This window comes from Ranitomeya imitator, chromosome 4 (genome assembly GCF_032444005.1).
Source record: "Ranitomeya imitator isolate aRanImi1 chromosome 4, aRanImi1.pri, whole genome shotgun sequence".
Taxonomy (NCBI): Eukaryota; Metazoa; Chordata; class Amphibia; order Anura; family Dendrobatidae; genus Ranitomeya; species Ranitomeya imitator.
This window is the reverse complement of record NC_091285.1, coordinates 531,121,667-531,139,890: the sequence shown is the minus strand read 5'-3', so window position 1 is coordinate 531,139,890 and position 18,224 is coordinate 531,121,667. Positions and strand designations below refer to the sequence as shown.

General features: G+C 42.4%; 1 protein-coding gene across 3 annotated transcripts in view; it reads right to left on the bottom strand.

Annotated features, from left to right (window-relative positions):
* Positions 1-18,224, bottom strand: part of ANPEP (alanyl aminopeptidase, membrane) — a 277,202-nt gene that overhangs the window by 62,508 nt on the left and 196,470 nt on the right. For all 3 annotated transcript variants that reach the window (XM_069766191.1, XM_069766190.1, XM_069766189.1), the window contains exons 9-11: positions 18,159-18,224; positions 12,068-12,133; positions 11,186-11,364 (exon numbers count right to left, since the gene is read on the bottom strand). In XM_069766191.1, the coding sequence (XP_069622292.1) occupies positions 11,186-11,364; positions 12,068-12,133; positions 18,159-18,224 (311 nt within the window). The remainder of the gene's footprint in view (positions 1-11,185; positions 11,365-12,067; positions 12,134-18,158) is intronic.

Here is an 18,224-nt window from a genome sequence, read left to right as displayed (position 1 = left end):
ATCCTGGAATTTTTGGTACCAGAGATTTGGTTGCTAGATCCTTTTGGTGGCCGTCTTTGTCACGGGATGTGCGTTCTTTTGTGCAGTCCTGTGGGACTTGTGCTGTTCTCGTGCCAGTGGGTTGCTTTTGCCCTTGCCGGTCCCGAAGAGGCCCTGGACGCTTATTTCTATGGATTTTATTTCGGATCTCCCCGTCTCTCAAAAGATGTCGGTCATTTGGGTGGTTTGTGATCGCTTTTCTAAGATGGTCCATTTGGTACCTTTGTCTAAATTGCCTTCCTCCTCTGATTTGGTGCCATTATTTTTCCAGCATGTGGTTCGTTTACATGGTATCACGGAGAACATCGTTTCTGACAGAGGTTCCCAGTTTGTTTCGAGGTTTTGGCGATCCTTTTGTGCAAGGATGGGCATTGATTTGTCTTTTTCCTCGGCTTTCCATCCTCAGACAAATGGCCAAACCGAACTAACTAATCAAACTTTGGAAACATATCTGAGATGCTTTGTTTCTGCTGATTAGGATGATTGGGTGTCCTTTTTGCCGTTGGCTGAGTTCGCCCTTAATAATCGGGCCAGCTCGGCTACTTTGGTTTCGCCGTTTTTCTGCAATTCTGGTTTCCATCCTCGTTTCTCTTCAGGGCAGGTTGAGTCTTCGGACTGTCCTGGTGTAGATACTGTGGTGGATAGGTTGCAGCAGATTTGGACTCATGTGGTGGACAATTTGACATTGTCCCAGGAGAAGGCTCAACGTTTCGCTAACCGCCGGCGCTGTGTGGGTCCCCAACTTCGTGTTGGGATTTGGTTTGGTTGTCGTCTCGTTATGTTCCTATGAAGGTTTCCTCTCCTAAGTTTAAGCCTCGTTTCATTGGTCCGTATAAGATTTCTGAGGTTATCAATCCTGTGTCATTTCGTTTGGCTCTTCCTGCTTCTTTTGCCATCCATAATGTGTTCCATAGGTCGTTATTGCGGAGATACGTGGCGCCTGTGGTTCCATCCGTTGATCCTCCTGCCCCGGTGTTGGTTGAGGGGGAGTTGGAGTATGTGGTGGAGAAGATTTTGGATTCTCGTGTTTCGAGATGGAAACTCCAGTACCTGGTCAAGTGGAAGGGTTATGGTCAGGAAGATAATTCCTGGATTTTTGCCTCTGATGTTTATGCTGCCGATCTGGTTCGTGCCTTTCATTTGGCTCATCTTGGTCGGCCTGGGGGCTCTGGTGAGGGTTCAGTGACCCCTCCTCAAGGGGGGGGTACTGTTGTGAATTCTGTTGTCGGGCTTCCTCCTGTGGTCATGAATGGTACTTCGGCTGGTTCTGTCCATGGACTTCCTTTGGTGGGTGTTTCTGAGTTTCCTTCCACAGGTGACGAGGTTAATTCGTTAGCTGGCTGCTCTATTTAACTCCACTTAGATCTTTGCTCCATGCCACCTGTCAATGTTCCAGTATTGGTCTAGTTCACTCCTGGATCGTTCTTGTGACCTGTCTTCCCAGCAGAAGCTAAGTTTCAGCTTGTATTTCTTTGGTTTGCTATTTTTCTGTCCAGCTTGCTATTTTTATTGTTGTCTTGCTTGCTGGAAGCTCTGGGACGCAGAGGGAGCGCCTCCGCACCGTGAGTCGGTGCGGAAGGTCTTTTTGCGCCCTCTGCGTGGTCTTTTTGTAGGTTTTTGTGCTGACCGCAAAGTAACCTTTCCTATCCTCGGTCTGTTCAGTAAGTCGGGCCTCACTTTGCTAAATCTATTTAATCTCTGTGTTTGTATTTTCATCTTTACTCACAGTCATTATATGTGGGGGCTGCCTTTTCCTTTGGGGAATTTCTCTGAGGCAAGGTAGGCTTTATTTTTCTATCTTCAGGGCTAGCTAGTTTCTTAGGCTGTGCCGAGTTGCATAGGGAGCGTTAGGCGCAATCCACGGCTATTTCTAGTGTGTTTGATAGGATTAGGGATTGCGGTCAGCAGAGTTCCCACGTCCCAGAGCTCGTCCTTTATTATCAGTAACTATCAGGTCATTCCGTGTGCTCTTAAACACCAGGTCCATTATTGTCCTGACCACCAGGTCATAACAGTTGGAGTTAGAATTGGGGGGGTTTCCACTGTTTAGGTACATTAGGCGTCTCCAAACGTGACATAACGCCACCATTGATTAAAGCCAATTTTGTGTTCAAAAAGTCAAACGGTGCTCCCTCCCATCTGAGCCCTGCCATGCACCGAAACAGTGGTTTACCCCCACATATGGGGTATCAGCATACGCAGGACAAATTGCACAACAACTTTGGGGTTTAATTTCTACTGTTACCCTTGGGAAAATAAAAATTTGGGGGTGAAAAGATCATTTTTGTGTAAAAAATATGATTTTTTATTTTAAAGAAAACTATATGTGATATTTGCGCTAAGTTCACCTATATGAAGCCATAAATAGTTAAAATACTAAGAAATGTCATAAACAAGGTTCCCCATACAGGACTTTGATTAACAAAATGTGTTTACCTTAATATCAAAGAAAAGGAAATCTGTGTCCAGTGCTGACATGCGGGAAGGTCCTTCACTCATGTGCTGAAAGGTTGGTATCTGAAGCCTTCTCTGAATCTCTGTTCCAAAAATATCCAATATGTTGCAGAGCAAAAAGTAGTATAGGAGACGCTGTCCCGGCCGGTGACTAACGTACTCCCCCAGAGCTTGGTACCTGCCGTGCACAGGCAGTGGTGGCCGCGTGTATAGACCTTCCCGCATGTCCGCACTGGACACAGATTTCCTTTTCTTTGATATTAAGGTAAACACATTTTGTTAATCAAAGTCCTGTATGGGGAACCTTGTTTATGACATTTCTTAGTATTTTAACTATTTATGGCTTCATATAGGTGAACTTAGCGCAAATATCACATAGTTTTCTTTAATTAACCACTTCTGGGACGATTGGGAGTGATTTCGTCCATATATTTGCTGCTTATTCACCTGGAGCAACTAAGCAGCGCCGTATGGTTCATTTTTAGACATATTTATGATTTTTTATTTTCACAGCTCTACGTTATAAACCTCTGTGAAGCACTTGGGGGTTCAAAGTGCTCACCACAAATCTAGATAACTTCCTTGGGGGTTCTAGTTTCCAAAATGGTGTCACTTTGAGGGTTTTCACTGTTTAGGCACATCAGGGGCTCTCCAAACGCGACATGGCGTCCGATCTCAATTCCAGCCAATTCTGTGTTGAAAAACTCAAAACAGCGCTCCTTCCCTTTTGGGATCTGCCATGTGCCTAAACAGTGGTTTACCAACACATATGGGGTATCGGCGTATTCAGAAGAAATTGCACAACAACTTTTGTGGTGGTTACACTTGTGAAAAAAAAAATGGTTCTGAAGTAAAATGTTTGAAAAAAATATTAAATGTTCATTTTTTCCTTCCACATTACTTCAGTTCCTGTCAAGCCCGTAAAGGGTTAATAAACTTCTTGAATGTTGTTTTGAGCACATTGAGGGGTGCAGTTTTTAGAATGGTGTCCTTTTGGGTATTTTCTGTTATGTACACCCCTCAAAGTGACTTCAAATGTGATGTGGTCCCTAAAAAAATGGTTTTGTAAATTTTGTAAAAATGAGAAATCGCTGGTCAACTTTTAACCCTTATAACTTCCTAACAAAAAAAATTTGTTTCTAAAATTGTGCTGATGTAAAGTAGACATGTGGGAAATTTTATTTGTTAAGTATTTTGTGTGACATATCTCTCTGATTTAAGGGCATAAAAATTCAAGGTTTGAAAATTGCAAAATTTTCTAAATTTTAACCAGATTTCCATTTTTTCATAAATAAACACAGGTCATAAAGAAATTTTTTTACCACTGACATAAAGGACAATATGTCACGAAAAAACAGTCTCAGAATCAGTGGGATCTGTTGAAGCGTTCCAGAGTTATAACCACATAAAATGACAGTGGTCAGAATTGTAAAAACTGGCCTGGTCATTAAGCAGCAAATTGGCTCTGTCACTAAAGGGTTAAGATTGTGCATATTTATTCAATCACATAATTTTAGCTCTTTATCTTTTTCCATACTAAAAGATTTTAGCTAATTTTTTATTTGAATTGTACAGATTATGGGTGACATTATAGGGGAAAAAAAGTTCTAAAATGATTCTTCATGGTATTATTTTTTTTACGACAAAAACCTGGCACTTTAACAGAAGTGTGAAGACTTTTAGCAACCACTTATATAATGATTTAAGATTGATTTATTTGCATTGTAGAGCAGGTGGTTGGGGCTAGAAGCAGCAACAGAGTAAGGGTATGTGCACACGTAGATGGAACCTCTGCGGATTTTTCTGCACCTGTTTTGAGAAATCTGCAGGTAAAAAGCACTGCGTTTTACCTGCGGATTTACTGCGGATTTACCACGGATGTTATGCGGTCTTTGTGCGGAATCCACCTGCGGTTTTACACCTGCGGATTCCTATTGTGGAGCAGGTGTAAACCGCTGTGGAATCCGCACAAAGAATTGACATGCTGCGGAATAAACAACGCAGCGTTTCTGCGCGTTTTTTTCCGCAGCATGTGCACTGCGGATTTTGTTTTCCATAGGTTTACATGGTACTGTAAACTCATGGAAAACTGCTGCGAATCCGCAGCATCAAAACCGCTGCGGATCCGCAGCAAAATCCGCAACGTGTGCACATAGCCTAATCCCTGTCACAGTCTTCCCCTAAGTGTGGAGTGGTTGCTTCTGAGTCTATTAGCATGAGATTCAGATTAGACCTCTAACAAGTATGTATGTGCTCCTCAAGCCAGTTAATCTTTTACAGGCAGTATGTGGTCCTCTCTGGGAGATTAAAGGTACCGTCACACTCAGCAACTTTGCAAAGAGAACGACAACAATCTGTGACGCTGCAGCGTCCTGGATAGCGATCTCGTTGTGTTTGACACGCAGCAGCGATCTGGATCCCGCTGTGCCATCGCTGGTCGGAGCTAGAAGTCCAGAACTTTATTTCGTCGCCAGGTCGGCGTGTATCGTCATGTTTGACATCAAAAGCAACGACGCCAGCAACGAGCATAGGGCCCCTAGATGTGTGTCGGATCGGTACACTCCGGCTGTTTGACATGGAGCTAACAACCAGCGAGAACAAGAAGTGAGTCGCCGTTACGTCACTGGATCGCTCCTGCATCGTTCTGGAGTTGCTGTGTTTGACGTCTCTACACTGACCTAAACAGCGACGCTCCAGCGATCAAGTTTAGGTCACCTCATTGTCTATATCGCTGCAGCGTCGCTGAGTGTGACGGTACCTTAAAGGTACCTTCACACTCAACGATATCGCTAGCGATCCGTGACGTTGCAGCATCCTGGCTAGCGATATCGTTCAGTTGACAGGCAGCAGCGATCAGGATCCTGCTGTGACATCGTTGGTCGGAGCAGAAAGTCCAGCACTTTATTTCGTCGCTGGATCTCCCGCAGACATCGCTGAATCGGCGTGTGTGACGCCGATTCAGCGATGTCTTCACTGGTAACCAGGGTAAACATCGGGTTACTAAGCGCAGAGCCGCGCTTAGTAACCCGATGTTTACCCTGGTTACCAGCGTAAACGTAAAAAAAAACCAAGCACTACATACTTACATTCCGGTGTCTGTCCCCCGGCGCTGTGCTTCTCTGCACTGTGAGCGCTGGCCAGCCGTAAAGCACAACGGTGACGTCACCGCTGTGCTTTAAAGGGCCAGCTGGCGCTCACACAGTGCAGAGAAGCAGAGCGTCGGGGGATGCAACAGGAATGTAAGTATGTAGTGTTTGTTTGTTTTTTACGTTTACGCTGGTAACCAGGGTAAACATCGGGTTACTAAGCGTGTCCCTGCGCTTAGTAACCCGATGTTTACCCTGGTTACCAGGGGACCTGCATCGTTGGTCGCTGGAGAGCTGTCTGTGTGACAGCTCTCCAGCGACCAAACAGCGATGCTGCAGCGATCGGGATCGTTGTCTGGATCGCTGCAGCGTCGCTAAATGTGAAGGTACCTTAAGTCTAGGAATAGTTATCTCCTCATCTAGTAGACTTTCCATTTACAAACAGCTAATCTTTAAAAAAAAACTGCCATGTCCACCTCTAGATCATTCACCTGAAGATTAACTCTTTGGAAGCAGGTATTTCCTTCCTAAGCAGATTAACTTTTTAGAAACAGCTCTGTCATTTTCTTGAAGATGAACCTTTAAATTATGTATGTCATCCTCTAGATTAGTAGGTTAACCCTTTAGAACCATCTCTACTATATTAATCTGTATGCAAGCATCAGCAGTGTCCTCTTCTTGCAGATTAGCCCTTTAGAAGCAGCTATTCCTTCTCTAGTATACAAATCACTTAGCAGCAGTTATGTCCTCCTCTTGTAGATTATCCCTTTAGATTCCACAATGACCTCATCTTATAGCTGGACTTCAAATGGCATTTGCTTTGCCATTTCTCTGTCTCTTGGGATGCGTTGGTGAATCATTTCAATAAGTTTGTAATTTGCTTTTGATGACTTTATCAGAAAAATATGTGAATCCTCTGTTTTCTATTGATGGTGGTCTTCCTCGTAAATATTTTAACACCTTTACCCCCGAAGTTGGTTTGCACATTAATGACCATGCCAATTATTACAATTCTGGCCTCTGTCACTTTATGAGGTAATAATTCTGGAATGCTTCAACGGATCCCACAGGTTTTGAGATTGTTTTTTCATGACATATTGTGCTTAATTATAGTGGTATTTTTTTTAAGTATGACTTGCATTTATTTGTGAAAAAATGGAAATAAGGGGAACAGGAGAAATTGCACCATACAATGTCTTGTGCAATTTCTCTTGAGTACGCTGATACCCCTTATGTGGGGGAATACTACTTTTGAGACACAGTGCAAAGCTCAGAAGGGAAGAGGCGCCATATTGGAGTTCAGATTTTGCTGGAATGGTTTGAGTGTGCCATGTCACATTGGCAGAACCCCTAAGGTGCCAGAACAGAAAGCCCCTATATGTGAATTCATTTTACAAACTACACTCTCCAATTGATTCATCTAGGGGTGCAGTGATTATATTGACACCACATGTGCCTTATAGAATTTTATACCATTGAGCAGTCAAAAAAGAATAAATTAAATTTTTACCACTAAAATGTAGTTTTAGCCCCAAGTTTTTAATTTTTGCAATTGCTAATAGGAATTTTTCTTGCAACAAACTGAGGTCTATTTTTTCCTGAGTGCACCACTACCCTACATGTAATTGGGAAATTTTTTTCAGGCACAGTGCAAAGCTCAGAAGGCAAGGAGCCACAGATTTTACTGTTATCCTTTGCAGGTGCCATGATCCACTGGGAGAGCCCTTGAGGTGCCAACACAGCAGAACCCCCCATAAGTGACCCCATTTTACAAACTACACCTCTCAATGAATTAATCTAGGGGTGCAGTGATCATATTGACACCACGGGTGTGTCACAGAATTTTATACCATTGGGCAGTGAAGAAAAAGTAACTAAATTTTTACCACCAAAATTTTGTTTTAGCCCCAGATTTTACATTTTCATGCAAGTGAGTAAAAATGGTATCAAAATTTGTCCCACAATTCCTACTGAACATGGCAATACCTCATATGTGGCTGTATATGTGGCTGTATAGTACTACTTAGCCATATGGAGAGACTCGTGAGGAATAGAGAACTATTTGTTTTGTGGAGCGTAGATGTTCCTAGAACAGTTTGCAGCCTCCATATACAGAACCCCTGATTCGTAGAAGAGCAGAATCCCCCCTCAAGTGACCCCATTTTGGAAATTATACCCCTTGGGGAATTTATTTACAGGTGTAGTGGCGATTTTGATTCCATGGGTATTTTCCAGAAACAAGCAACAATGAATGTTGCCGAGTGAAAATTGCAAACTGTTGTTGTAGTGACCAGTACGCTCTAGTGACCAGTCTAGTGACCAGTACATTGCAGTCACCAGTATGACATGCCCAGCCCGTGCTTCTGGAGGCATGCGCCCCTAAGTTAGGTGGGCCCTCATTGCTTCAGAAATTCCAAACATGAATGCTACATGTGGTTTAGGTACACTATGGGGCTCAGAAGGGAGGGGGCACTTGGATTTGGGAGCAGAGCATTTGCTGAATTTCTTTTGGCGGTTGAGGAGCCATTTTGCTTTTCCAGAGCCTTTGTGCTACTAGTGACGTGGATGACAGACCTGAGCAAGGGCTTGCTCTTTTTGTGGATTGAGTTGAAGCTTTTATTGGGAACGTTTCGGATCACATGTATCTGGCACTCTACGCTGAGCACTTACTTTTGGGTTTCCATCTAAATCTCTGACTGATGTGATTCAGATGAAACCCCCGAGAGATCCATTCACAATAATGAGGCAGCAGAGTTACTCTGGACTCAGTCTGGTCTCTGTTCAGCGATGTCCTTCTTTGCAGAAATGCACAAAACTGTGGCCAATGGCACTTTCATGCAATCCTAAGATGAAGATGGACAACGCCGGATCACAGGTCAGACGGCGTCCACAGTGTCTCCACCTGCCTCATTATGGGGAATCTTCCTCCAGTGGTTCTGTCTGAATCACGTATTTAAGAGATTTACATGGAAACCCTGGTGCAAGCGCTCAGCGCAGAGTGCAGGATAAATGTGCACCAAGACTTACTGCGATCTTTGGGAGGCAGAATGAAAAATCAACAACAGATGAAGAATTGGTTTTATTTATTTTGTACACCGTTCCTCGTGCGGTATAAGTAATTAGGCGACTTTATTCTTTGGGTTGGTGCAATTACAGCAATGCCAGATTTATATTGGGGTTTTATGTTTGGCTGTTGTCACACACTAAAAGACTTTTTATTGCAAAAAATAGTTTTTGCATCACCATATTTTGAGAGCTACAATTTTCCCATATTTTGGCCCACAGAGTCATGTGAGGGCTTGTTTTTTACGTGACAAGTAGATGTTTCTATTGGTACCATTATCGGTAACATGACTTTTTTTGATCGCTCTCTATTCTGATTTTTGGGAGGCAGAATTAACAAAAACTCTCAATTTAGGAATTTTGTTTTGTGGTGGGTTTATGCCGTTCCGTGTGTGGTAAACTTGATAAGGCAGTTTTATCCTTTGAGTCAGTGCAATTACAGAGATACCACTTTTTTTTTTTATGTTTTGGCACTTTTACACAATAAGACTATGTGCACACGTTGCGGATTCTCTGCAGATCCGCAGCGTTTTTTGCGGTGCAGAAATGCTGCAGATCCGCAATTGATTTACAGTACAATGTAAATCAATGAGAAAAAAAAGCTGTGCACACTTTGCGGAAAATCCGCTGCGGAAACGCTGCGGTTTAAAAGAAGTAGCATGTCACTTCTTTTTTGCGAATCTGCAGCGTTTTTGTACCCATTCCATTATAGAAATCCGCAGGGGTAAAAAATGCAGCAAATCCGCAAAAAAAGTGCAGAAAAAAACGCAGAAAAACCGCTGCGGATCCGCACAAAATCCACAGCTGCGTTTTCTGCCAGGAGAGGCAGAATCCGCACCCGAAATTCCTAAGGCTAATCCGTAACGTGTGCACATAGCCAAAAAACTATTTTTTTAGCAAAAAAATAATTTTTATCACTTTATTCTGAGAGCTATAACTTTTTTATTTTTCTGCTGATGGAGCTGTAAGGCAGCTTGTTTTTTGCTGGACAAGATTACTTTTTCAACGGTACCATGTTTTTTATCGCGTTTTAATCCACTTTTCGTTCAGCGGTATGATAAAACATTGTTTTTTGCTTTGTTTTTTATTTTTATTATGGTGTTCACTAAAGTGGTTAACTAGTGGAGCAGTTTTATAGCTCAAGTCTTTGCGGACAAGGCGATACCGAATATGTGCACTTTTATTGTTTATATTTTTTTTCATGGAAATATTTATTTATTTATAGATACAATATCTTTAGATTTTTTTACTATTATTTTAAATTTAAAAAAAATAGTTTCCAATTATTTAAAACATTTTTTCCCCTTTTTTATTAACTTTTTTTACTTTGTCCCACTATGAGATTATCATTTTTTTGTAGCCTGGTCGCCTCTACAGCATGGAGATGCATAAGCAAGGAGTATACTAGGAGCATATAGGTAGTCAAAAAGATAATAATGCTTTATTTAAATTACATATAGTTTTAAAGTGCAAACAGTATCCAGAATATAATATCAAATACAGTGCTCAAGGATGATTAAAAATGAATGTCTATAAGGCCAACATGCATACCAATGGTAAAGGCGTGCTGCTATAAGTCCATATGTAAACATGCCAGTGAGTAAGCGACTAGCATGTTTACATATGGACTTATAGCAGCACGCCTTTACCATTGGTATGCATGTTGGCCTCATAGACAGTGCACAGCGGGGGATACCCATTCATTTTTAATCATCCTTGAGCACTGTATTTGATATTATATTCTGGATACTGTTTGCACTTTAAAACTATATGTAATTTAAATAAAGCATTATTATCTTTTTGACTACCTATATGCTCCTAATGTACTCCTTGCTTATGGTTCTTATAGAGTTGGTTCTTTCGTTTGGTGGGGGGTTGCTTTGCACTATCTAATGCTCCAATCTCCCCTTTGTATCTAATATGTTGCCTGGTCTTGTTACCAGCATGGAGATGCAGCAGCATCCCTGTGCTGTACAAAGTGTCAGCTCTGCATTGACAGAGAAAGTTGCTTATTGTGCAATGCACATGATCAAGCAACTTTCCTAGCTCTGGTGACCGAGATGTCATCATGGCCACATCGGGTAACCATGGCAACGATCAGTAACAATGACAACGAACGGGACCCGCATCACGCCACAGAGTGTCCTCTGATCCAAGGGCAGAGGGGCTATCAGCGCTCTGCCAGCTCCCGAAATGCTGCGATTGCATTCTGTCGCAGCATTTAGGGGGTTAAAGTGCTGGGAGCAGTGCGTGACCTCTCCTGGCACTTAGAGCAGGGTGTCAGCTGTCAAAATCAGGTATAATCCATTTTTACAATTTTTCTTGCCTGATCGTAAAATGAGCATTTTATTATCCAACTCTGGTTAGACTCATAACATGCTTATTTTAATATTAAAAAAAAAATTATACAACCATTCTGATATGAAATTTTTTTTTTAAAGCACATCAGCCTCATCATGCCCGAGAAATCTATTTACGGTAATTATCTATGAGGCTTGAACTGTAAAGTCTGGTGATAGATTTTCTTTGAATTATTAACTTACTTAAACTCTGATGGTCGAGTGACTGTTGAGTTGGGATCTAGAAGAAAATGTTTCTGCGTTAGAGTGCCCGTTGCTGTATTTATTGTCACCACTGGAAAACCCATTTGTAAGACCCATGTGTTCATAATGGTTTCAATATTGGCTGGGAGATCAACTTTAACAGTTTCTGAGTCGTAGGCCTAGAACAAAACAGAAGAAGATTGAAGGTATAACCAACATAATTTCTGTTGCATATGTTCGGCATTGCCAGTGCATTGGCTTAAATGTATTAAATTCAGTCTGTTTCATGTAATACATCAGCAAAATAAAATCTGCAGCTATATAGGGTATTGAGTTTGCACATTGCATATTCTATTGTTATTCCTTTCTATCTGCTCCCTTTTCTTGCTAACCGGAGATCACACCCAAAATACTTGAATTATTTCAGTGACAGAATTATGTAATAAAAAGTTATGTAAATGCATGCCAAGGTGCATACCCATTTTAGAATAGTTATTCTCATTGTGAGATAGTTATTATTCACTGAGTTTATATTATTTAATATGTGCACATATTGACAATATAGCTCAAATCTAAATGTGCAAAGCAGAAGTAACTCCGCAATATATATTAAATAAAAGGATAGAATTGGTGATTTTTTATCCTATGCCCAGCAAGTTTTGTACAGAATATTTGATAGGTGTTAGACACCTGTCTCTGTAACTGTTTCACCAATGTGCGACAAAGTCTATCCAGATCCAATTTTAGATCAGGCAGGAGAGAGGAGCTGGTGAAAACCTTTATATATATTACACTTATTAAAAAGCATTCAGAAATGTGCATACAAATATAGAGAAGTTTATACAGTTGAAAAATTCTCATGTAAACTTTATTTGAACTTACTGCTTGCAAGGAATTCCACAGATTAACATACACTGTATTATCATATTCGAATTCCTTAAGGTATGCCTAGGAAAGCATTAGAAAAGAAAGTTAACACTGACTACTGAATTATACATTTCAATACACACAGATAAGCTAATTCTCATCTCATCTAACTCTCTCGTTGACAACTTCCAATCTGGCTTCCGCCCCCACCACTCCACCAAAACTGCCCTAACCAAAATTACTAATGACGTACTCACAGCCAAAGTTAACAGACAGTTCTCCATCCTCCCCCTTCTCGACCTGTCCTCTGCCTTCGGCACAGTCGACCACTGCCTACTGCTACAGATTCATTCTTACCTTGGCATCAAAGACCTTCCCCTGTACTGGATTACCTCATACCTTTCTGACCGCACATTTAGCGTTTCCCACTCCCACACTACCTCCTCATCCCGCCCTCTCTCTGTTGGAGTCCCTCAATGCTCTGTCCTGGGGCCCCTACTTTTTTCCATCTATACCCTTGGACTAGGACAACTTATAAAGTCCCATGGCTTCCAGTACCACTTGTATGCGGACGACACTCAGATCTACCTCTCTGGCCCAGACGTCACTTCTCTGCTGTCCAGAATTCCGGAGTGTCTATCAGCCATATCCTCCTTCTTCACCTCTCGCTTCCTAAAACTCAATGTAGACAAAACCGAACTCATCATCTTCCTCCATCTCGCGTACCTCCCCTACCCCACCTATCTATTATGGTAAACGGCATCACAATCTCTCCCTCACCTGAAATCCGCTGCCTCGGAGTAACTCTCGATTCTGCCCTGTCCTTCAAACCGCACTTCCAAACTCTTGAAACCTCCTGTCACCTCCAACTCAAAAATATTTCCAGAATCCGTCCCTTCCTCAGCCCTCAATCAACTAAAATTCTTGTGCATGCTCTCATCATCTCCCGCCTCGATTACTGCAGCATTCTCCTCTGTGGCCTCCCCGCTAACTCTCTTGCACCACTCCAGTCTGTCCTTAACTCTGCTGCCCGACTAATCCACCTCTCTCCTCACTACTCCCCTGTTTCTCCCCTCTGCAAATTCCTCCACTGGCTCCCAATTCCCCAATGAATCCAATTCAAACTACTAACACTGACCTACAAAGCCATCCACAACCTGTCCCCTGCCTATATCTCTGAACTAATCTCCCAATATCTTCCCTCACATAATCTTTGATCCTCACAAGACCTCCTACTCTCCTCCACTTCTATTCGTTCCTCACACAACCGCTTCCAAAATTTCTCCTGAATATCCCCCATCCTCTGGAATTCCACAACTCAACACGTCCGATTATCCACCACCCTCAGATCCTTCAGACGGAACCTGAAAACCCATCTCTTCAGGAAAGCTTACGGCCTGCAATAACCATTCTGCCGCCTCCCCACCACCCGAGCTGCCTCCTCACCACCACCGGAGCTGCTGCACCCCCGATCTTCTGTCTCTTCCCCATTATCCCGTAGAATGTAAGTCCACAACGACAGGGTCTTCTTCTCTCTGTACCCGTTTGTCATCGTAAATTTGTTTACTGTAAACGCTATCTATAACTTTGTACGCAACCCCTTCTCATGTACAGCACCATGGAATTAATGGTGCTATATAAATTAATATTAATAATAATAATGCAGGGCGTCTGTATGGCAGCACCTATCATCATACATATATGATATTGATATAATATTGATTGACCATAGGTTACTTTGTGTGTTGTATTACGGATCTCAACAACACCCATCTACAATATGGCAGCGTGAATGAACTCTTTGCCTTTTACAAACATTCATTTAGCTTTAGTTTTCATTGATTTTAACTACTTTTCCTTGTTTTTTTCAACAGCTGCTTGGTTGATTTGCCACTTTTTCTAGTTAGTAAATGCAGAATAGTAAAATATTAGACTTGATTGCTCTTTGTTTCTTTTAATCCTCTCAGTAGTAAAATATTGACTTATGTGAGAATTTCATTTAAAGGTGTTATTAATTCTTAAGAATAAACTCTGAAATGCCCCTCTGAAATTTATCAATGGCTGCACATCTATGCCCTTGTCCCATTCATATCAATGCGAATGCTGGAGATAGCTGAATGGGTATTTCAGAGGCCTGTTCTCAAAATCTGTGGGGGTCTCAAAGTAAGATCTCCTGGAAACCTATTTCACTAACTAAAATACCATTTGATCCGGAAACTGTTAGAACCCCCTCCCACGGAGGGTCACAGATCAAGCATTTGGAGCAAAATGTGCGTTTGGTGAGGTGGGTGCCTGACTTCCTGCAAAGATATTTTCTTATACCTGGTATATACTCTGCATACATTATGGCTTTGTAAAAGAGTGGATAGGTTGCCCTCATCCCCCATGAAGATCTTATGGCTATATAATGCATTACCATGTTGTAAATATTGTTTTATTTGGTTTGTATTCTACCACAGTGGGTAACTGCAGATAGGGTTAACTATTGGGCCAGCCCAGGATGGGAGGAGTTAAATGGGCGTAGTAATGTAGTTTCCTGTTTGGCAGATAGGGGAAAGTATTCAAAAGTGAACAGACCTTCGATATTGTTTCTCGCAGACTTGCATTGAAATGTGTGTTTGTGTGTGAAGAAGGGAGACCACCATAAATGGGATAGCATGTTCTGAAGGAGACAAAGACTAAAGGTAGGGTCACATTAAGCGACGCTGCAGCAATATAGACAACGATGCCGATCGCTGCAGCGTCGCTGTGTGGTCGCTGGAGAGCTGTCACACAGACAGCTCTCCAGCAACCAACGATGCCGAAGTCCCCGGGTAACCAAGGTAAACATCGGGTTACTAAGCGCAGGGATGCGCTTAGTAACCCGATGTTTACCCTGGTTACCATTGTAAAAGTAAAAAAAAATACACTACACACTTACATTCCTGTCACGTCCCCCAGCGTCAGCTTCCCTGCACTGTGTAAGCGCTGACACTGGGGGGACGCAGGGAAGCTGACGCTGGGGGACGTGACAGGAATGTAAGTATGTAGTGTTTTTTTTTACTTTTACAATGGTAACCAGGGTAAACATCGGGTTACTAAGCGCAGGGCCGCGCTTAGTAACCCGATGTTTACCCTGGTTACCAGTGAAGACATCGCTGGATCGACGTCACACACGCTGATTCAGCGATGTCAGCGGGTGATCAGCGACGAAATAAAGTTCTGGACTTTCAGCAACGACCAGCGATGTCACAGCAGGATCCTGATCGCTGCTGCATGTCAAACACAACGATTTCACTATCCAGGAAGCTGCAACGTCACGGATCGCTATCGTTATCGCTCTAAAGTCGCTAAATGTGACGGTACCTTAAGTGGCAGCAGGATTCCTTATCTCAGGTGAGGTGCTTAAAGGAAGGACTAAAGGTACCGTCACACTAAGCGACGCTGCAGCGATACCGACAACGATCCGGATCGCTGCAGCGTCGCTGTTTGGTCGCTGGAGAGCTGTCACACAGACAGCTCTCCAGCGACCAACGATGCCGGTAACCAGGGTAAACATCGGGTTACGAAGCGCAGGGCCACGCTTAGTAACCCGATGTTTACCCTGGTTACCATCCTAAAAAGTAAAAAAACAACCGCTAGATACTTACCTACCGCTGTCTGTCCTCGGCGCTCTGCTTCTCTGCTCTGGCTGTGAGCGCCGGGCAGCCGGAAAGCAGAGCGGTGACGTCAACGCTCTGCTTTCCGGCCGCTGTGCTCACAGCCAGACCAGAGAAGCAGAGCGCCGAGGACAGACAGCGGTAGGTAAGTATGTAGCGGTTGTTTTTTTTACTTTAACGATGGTAACCAGGGTAAACATCGGGTTACTAAGCGCGGCCCTGCGCTTAGTTACCCGATGTTTACCCTGGTTACCAGCGAAGACATCGCTGAATCGGTGTCACACACGCCGATTCAGCGATGTCTACGGGGAGTCCAGCGACCAGCGACAGCACAGCAGGGGCCTGATCGCTGCTGCCTGTCACACTGGACGATATCGCTAGCGAGGACGCTGCAACGTCACGGATCGCTAGCGATATCGTCTAGTGTGACGGTACCTTAAGTTGAGGAAGGATTCCTTATCTCTCAAGCAAGCCAAAAAAATATCTATACTAGATAAGAAGCTAGCTGCATCCAGGCCTGAGGGTCATAGAGAAGATCTTCAGGTTGGGACACACGTTCTCCTACAGGGAAACTGAATATGCAGTGGCACACCAAGGAGCGTGTGGCCCTCATCAAATACAGTTAGTTTCCCCTGACTAGTCTTTCACTCAGCATGTTATCATGCCCCTGTGGATGTGATTACATGATTTGAAAGAGCAGACTTCATCACCAGCCTTCTTCAAAACTTTAGTATGCACGCTACTTTCTTTCATATAAGTCATTGCACCTCTGAAGCTGGGTGTACGCTTCCTGGCTTCAGAAGTGCACTGCACATGTTTGGGAGTAAAGAAGAAACTTCTTCCACTTCTCCATTGACATCAGGATTCTTGTCTGCTTCCGGATATGCGCAGTGTGCCTCTGAAGCTAGGAAGCCTACATCTGGCTTCAGAGGCACAATGACCTGTCATATGCTAAGTGTGATGACTAGCCTTTGGAAACAAACTCCCCATTGACTAGTCAAAAGGTTAATTTGCCTATGATCTGTTAATGTGTAAAAAACATAATACTATTAGGCAGAGAATTTATGTACGAAGATACAAATGCTGTTTGGGGGGCATGCAGATCCTGTCAGGTTCCATTTAAAGCTTTTCATTGCAACTTTTTAAACATGTTTCAATGATATGTAATACCGTATGTGTAAATGGGGTTTAAATAAATATGTTGAAATGGAGCAGGAAAAAAATCAGTGCAATTTTGACAGCATTCTTAGGATTTTCAAATCCTTAGCTTGTCCTAACATGGATTTTTTTCCAGATGTTTTTCCATTGCAAAAGTTTAGATTAAATTTATGCCAAATCCTCATTGTACCCACAAAATTCATTACTTTGTCATTCAAAAACAATCGAAAGGAAGAGAACCTAATTGATGATAATTAGTCCATAATTGCAGATTTTATTTGCCTTTCATTTCACTTCTCTAAATTAAAAGGTGTTATTTTCACAGTGAAAACATCAGAAATTGACATTCTGCAGATTTTCAGGATCTACAACACAGATCAACTGGCACACAGAAATTTTCTAGGATGAAGATGAGATTTGTTAAAAACTCATCTATTTGGCTGGAACTGTAATATGCACAAATCCATAGCATTTATTCCACATGTGCATTTACCTTAGGGTTACATTAACACAGGACACTACATTTATCTCAGCAGTTACGTCTATAAATTGTGGATGTCACTGAATGAATTTAAGTTCTCGTCCACATAGCAGACACATGCAGGGGCTGGCTGTGTTTGCATGCACTATTGGGTCTGTAAATCAGACCAGACTAGTGCATGCTGCGTTTCCTACATTGAGACCTGAGTAGTTGTAGAATATCACCCAAGTGTGCTTACACATAGGATAACATCTAAGATTTTGTCTGTGTGCGGTACACAAAAATTCTAATGGGTACATGTTCTATCTGCAAAAATAAACCAATAGAACATGTATGCAAAACTGAGACATGTGAATGGGTCCTAAGTTGCCTACATTCAGTAAATAACGGCTGTGTCAGGTCTGTTGCTTATGCCTGATTGTTAAATGAAGCTGAAGCTGCAGCATGTATGCAGACCCATAGTTAAGTTAGGGCTTATTCAGACATTCGTTCTTTTCATGTCCAATAAACAGTCCTAGTTTCATCAGTAAATTTGTTTAGGGTTCATCAAATTTTCATCAGAATATCGTCTCATTTTAACATGAGTTTGGTCTGAGTTTCATCATTTTTTCAGATGAGAAAAAAGGTTTCTCCACATTTACAAACCCATATGCTGATTTTGATCCAATACTTGTCCACTTGCTAACCACTCCGTCCACAAAATAAATTGGTCTTGTGAAACAGCTCTATAAACTATACTAGGCACGAGTGCTACCCGTGAAACACATGGAGAGAACTGATATGGGAAAACCGGACGTCTGAATTATCAGTAAGAAAATAAGGTACTTACCTGCAATCCCTTTACAAAAAGGCCTTCAGTGAGGAACGAGGACAACATCCGGATGACTGATGCACC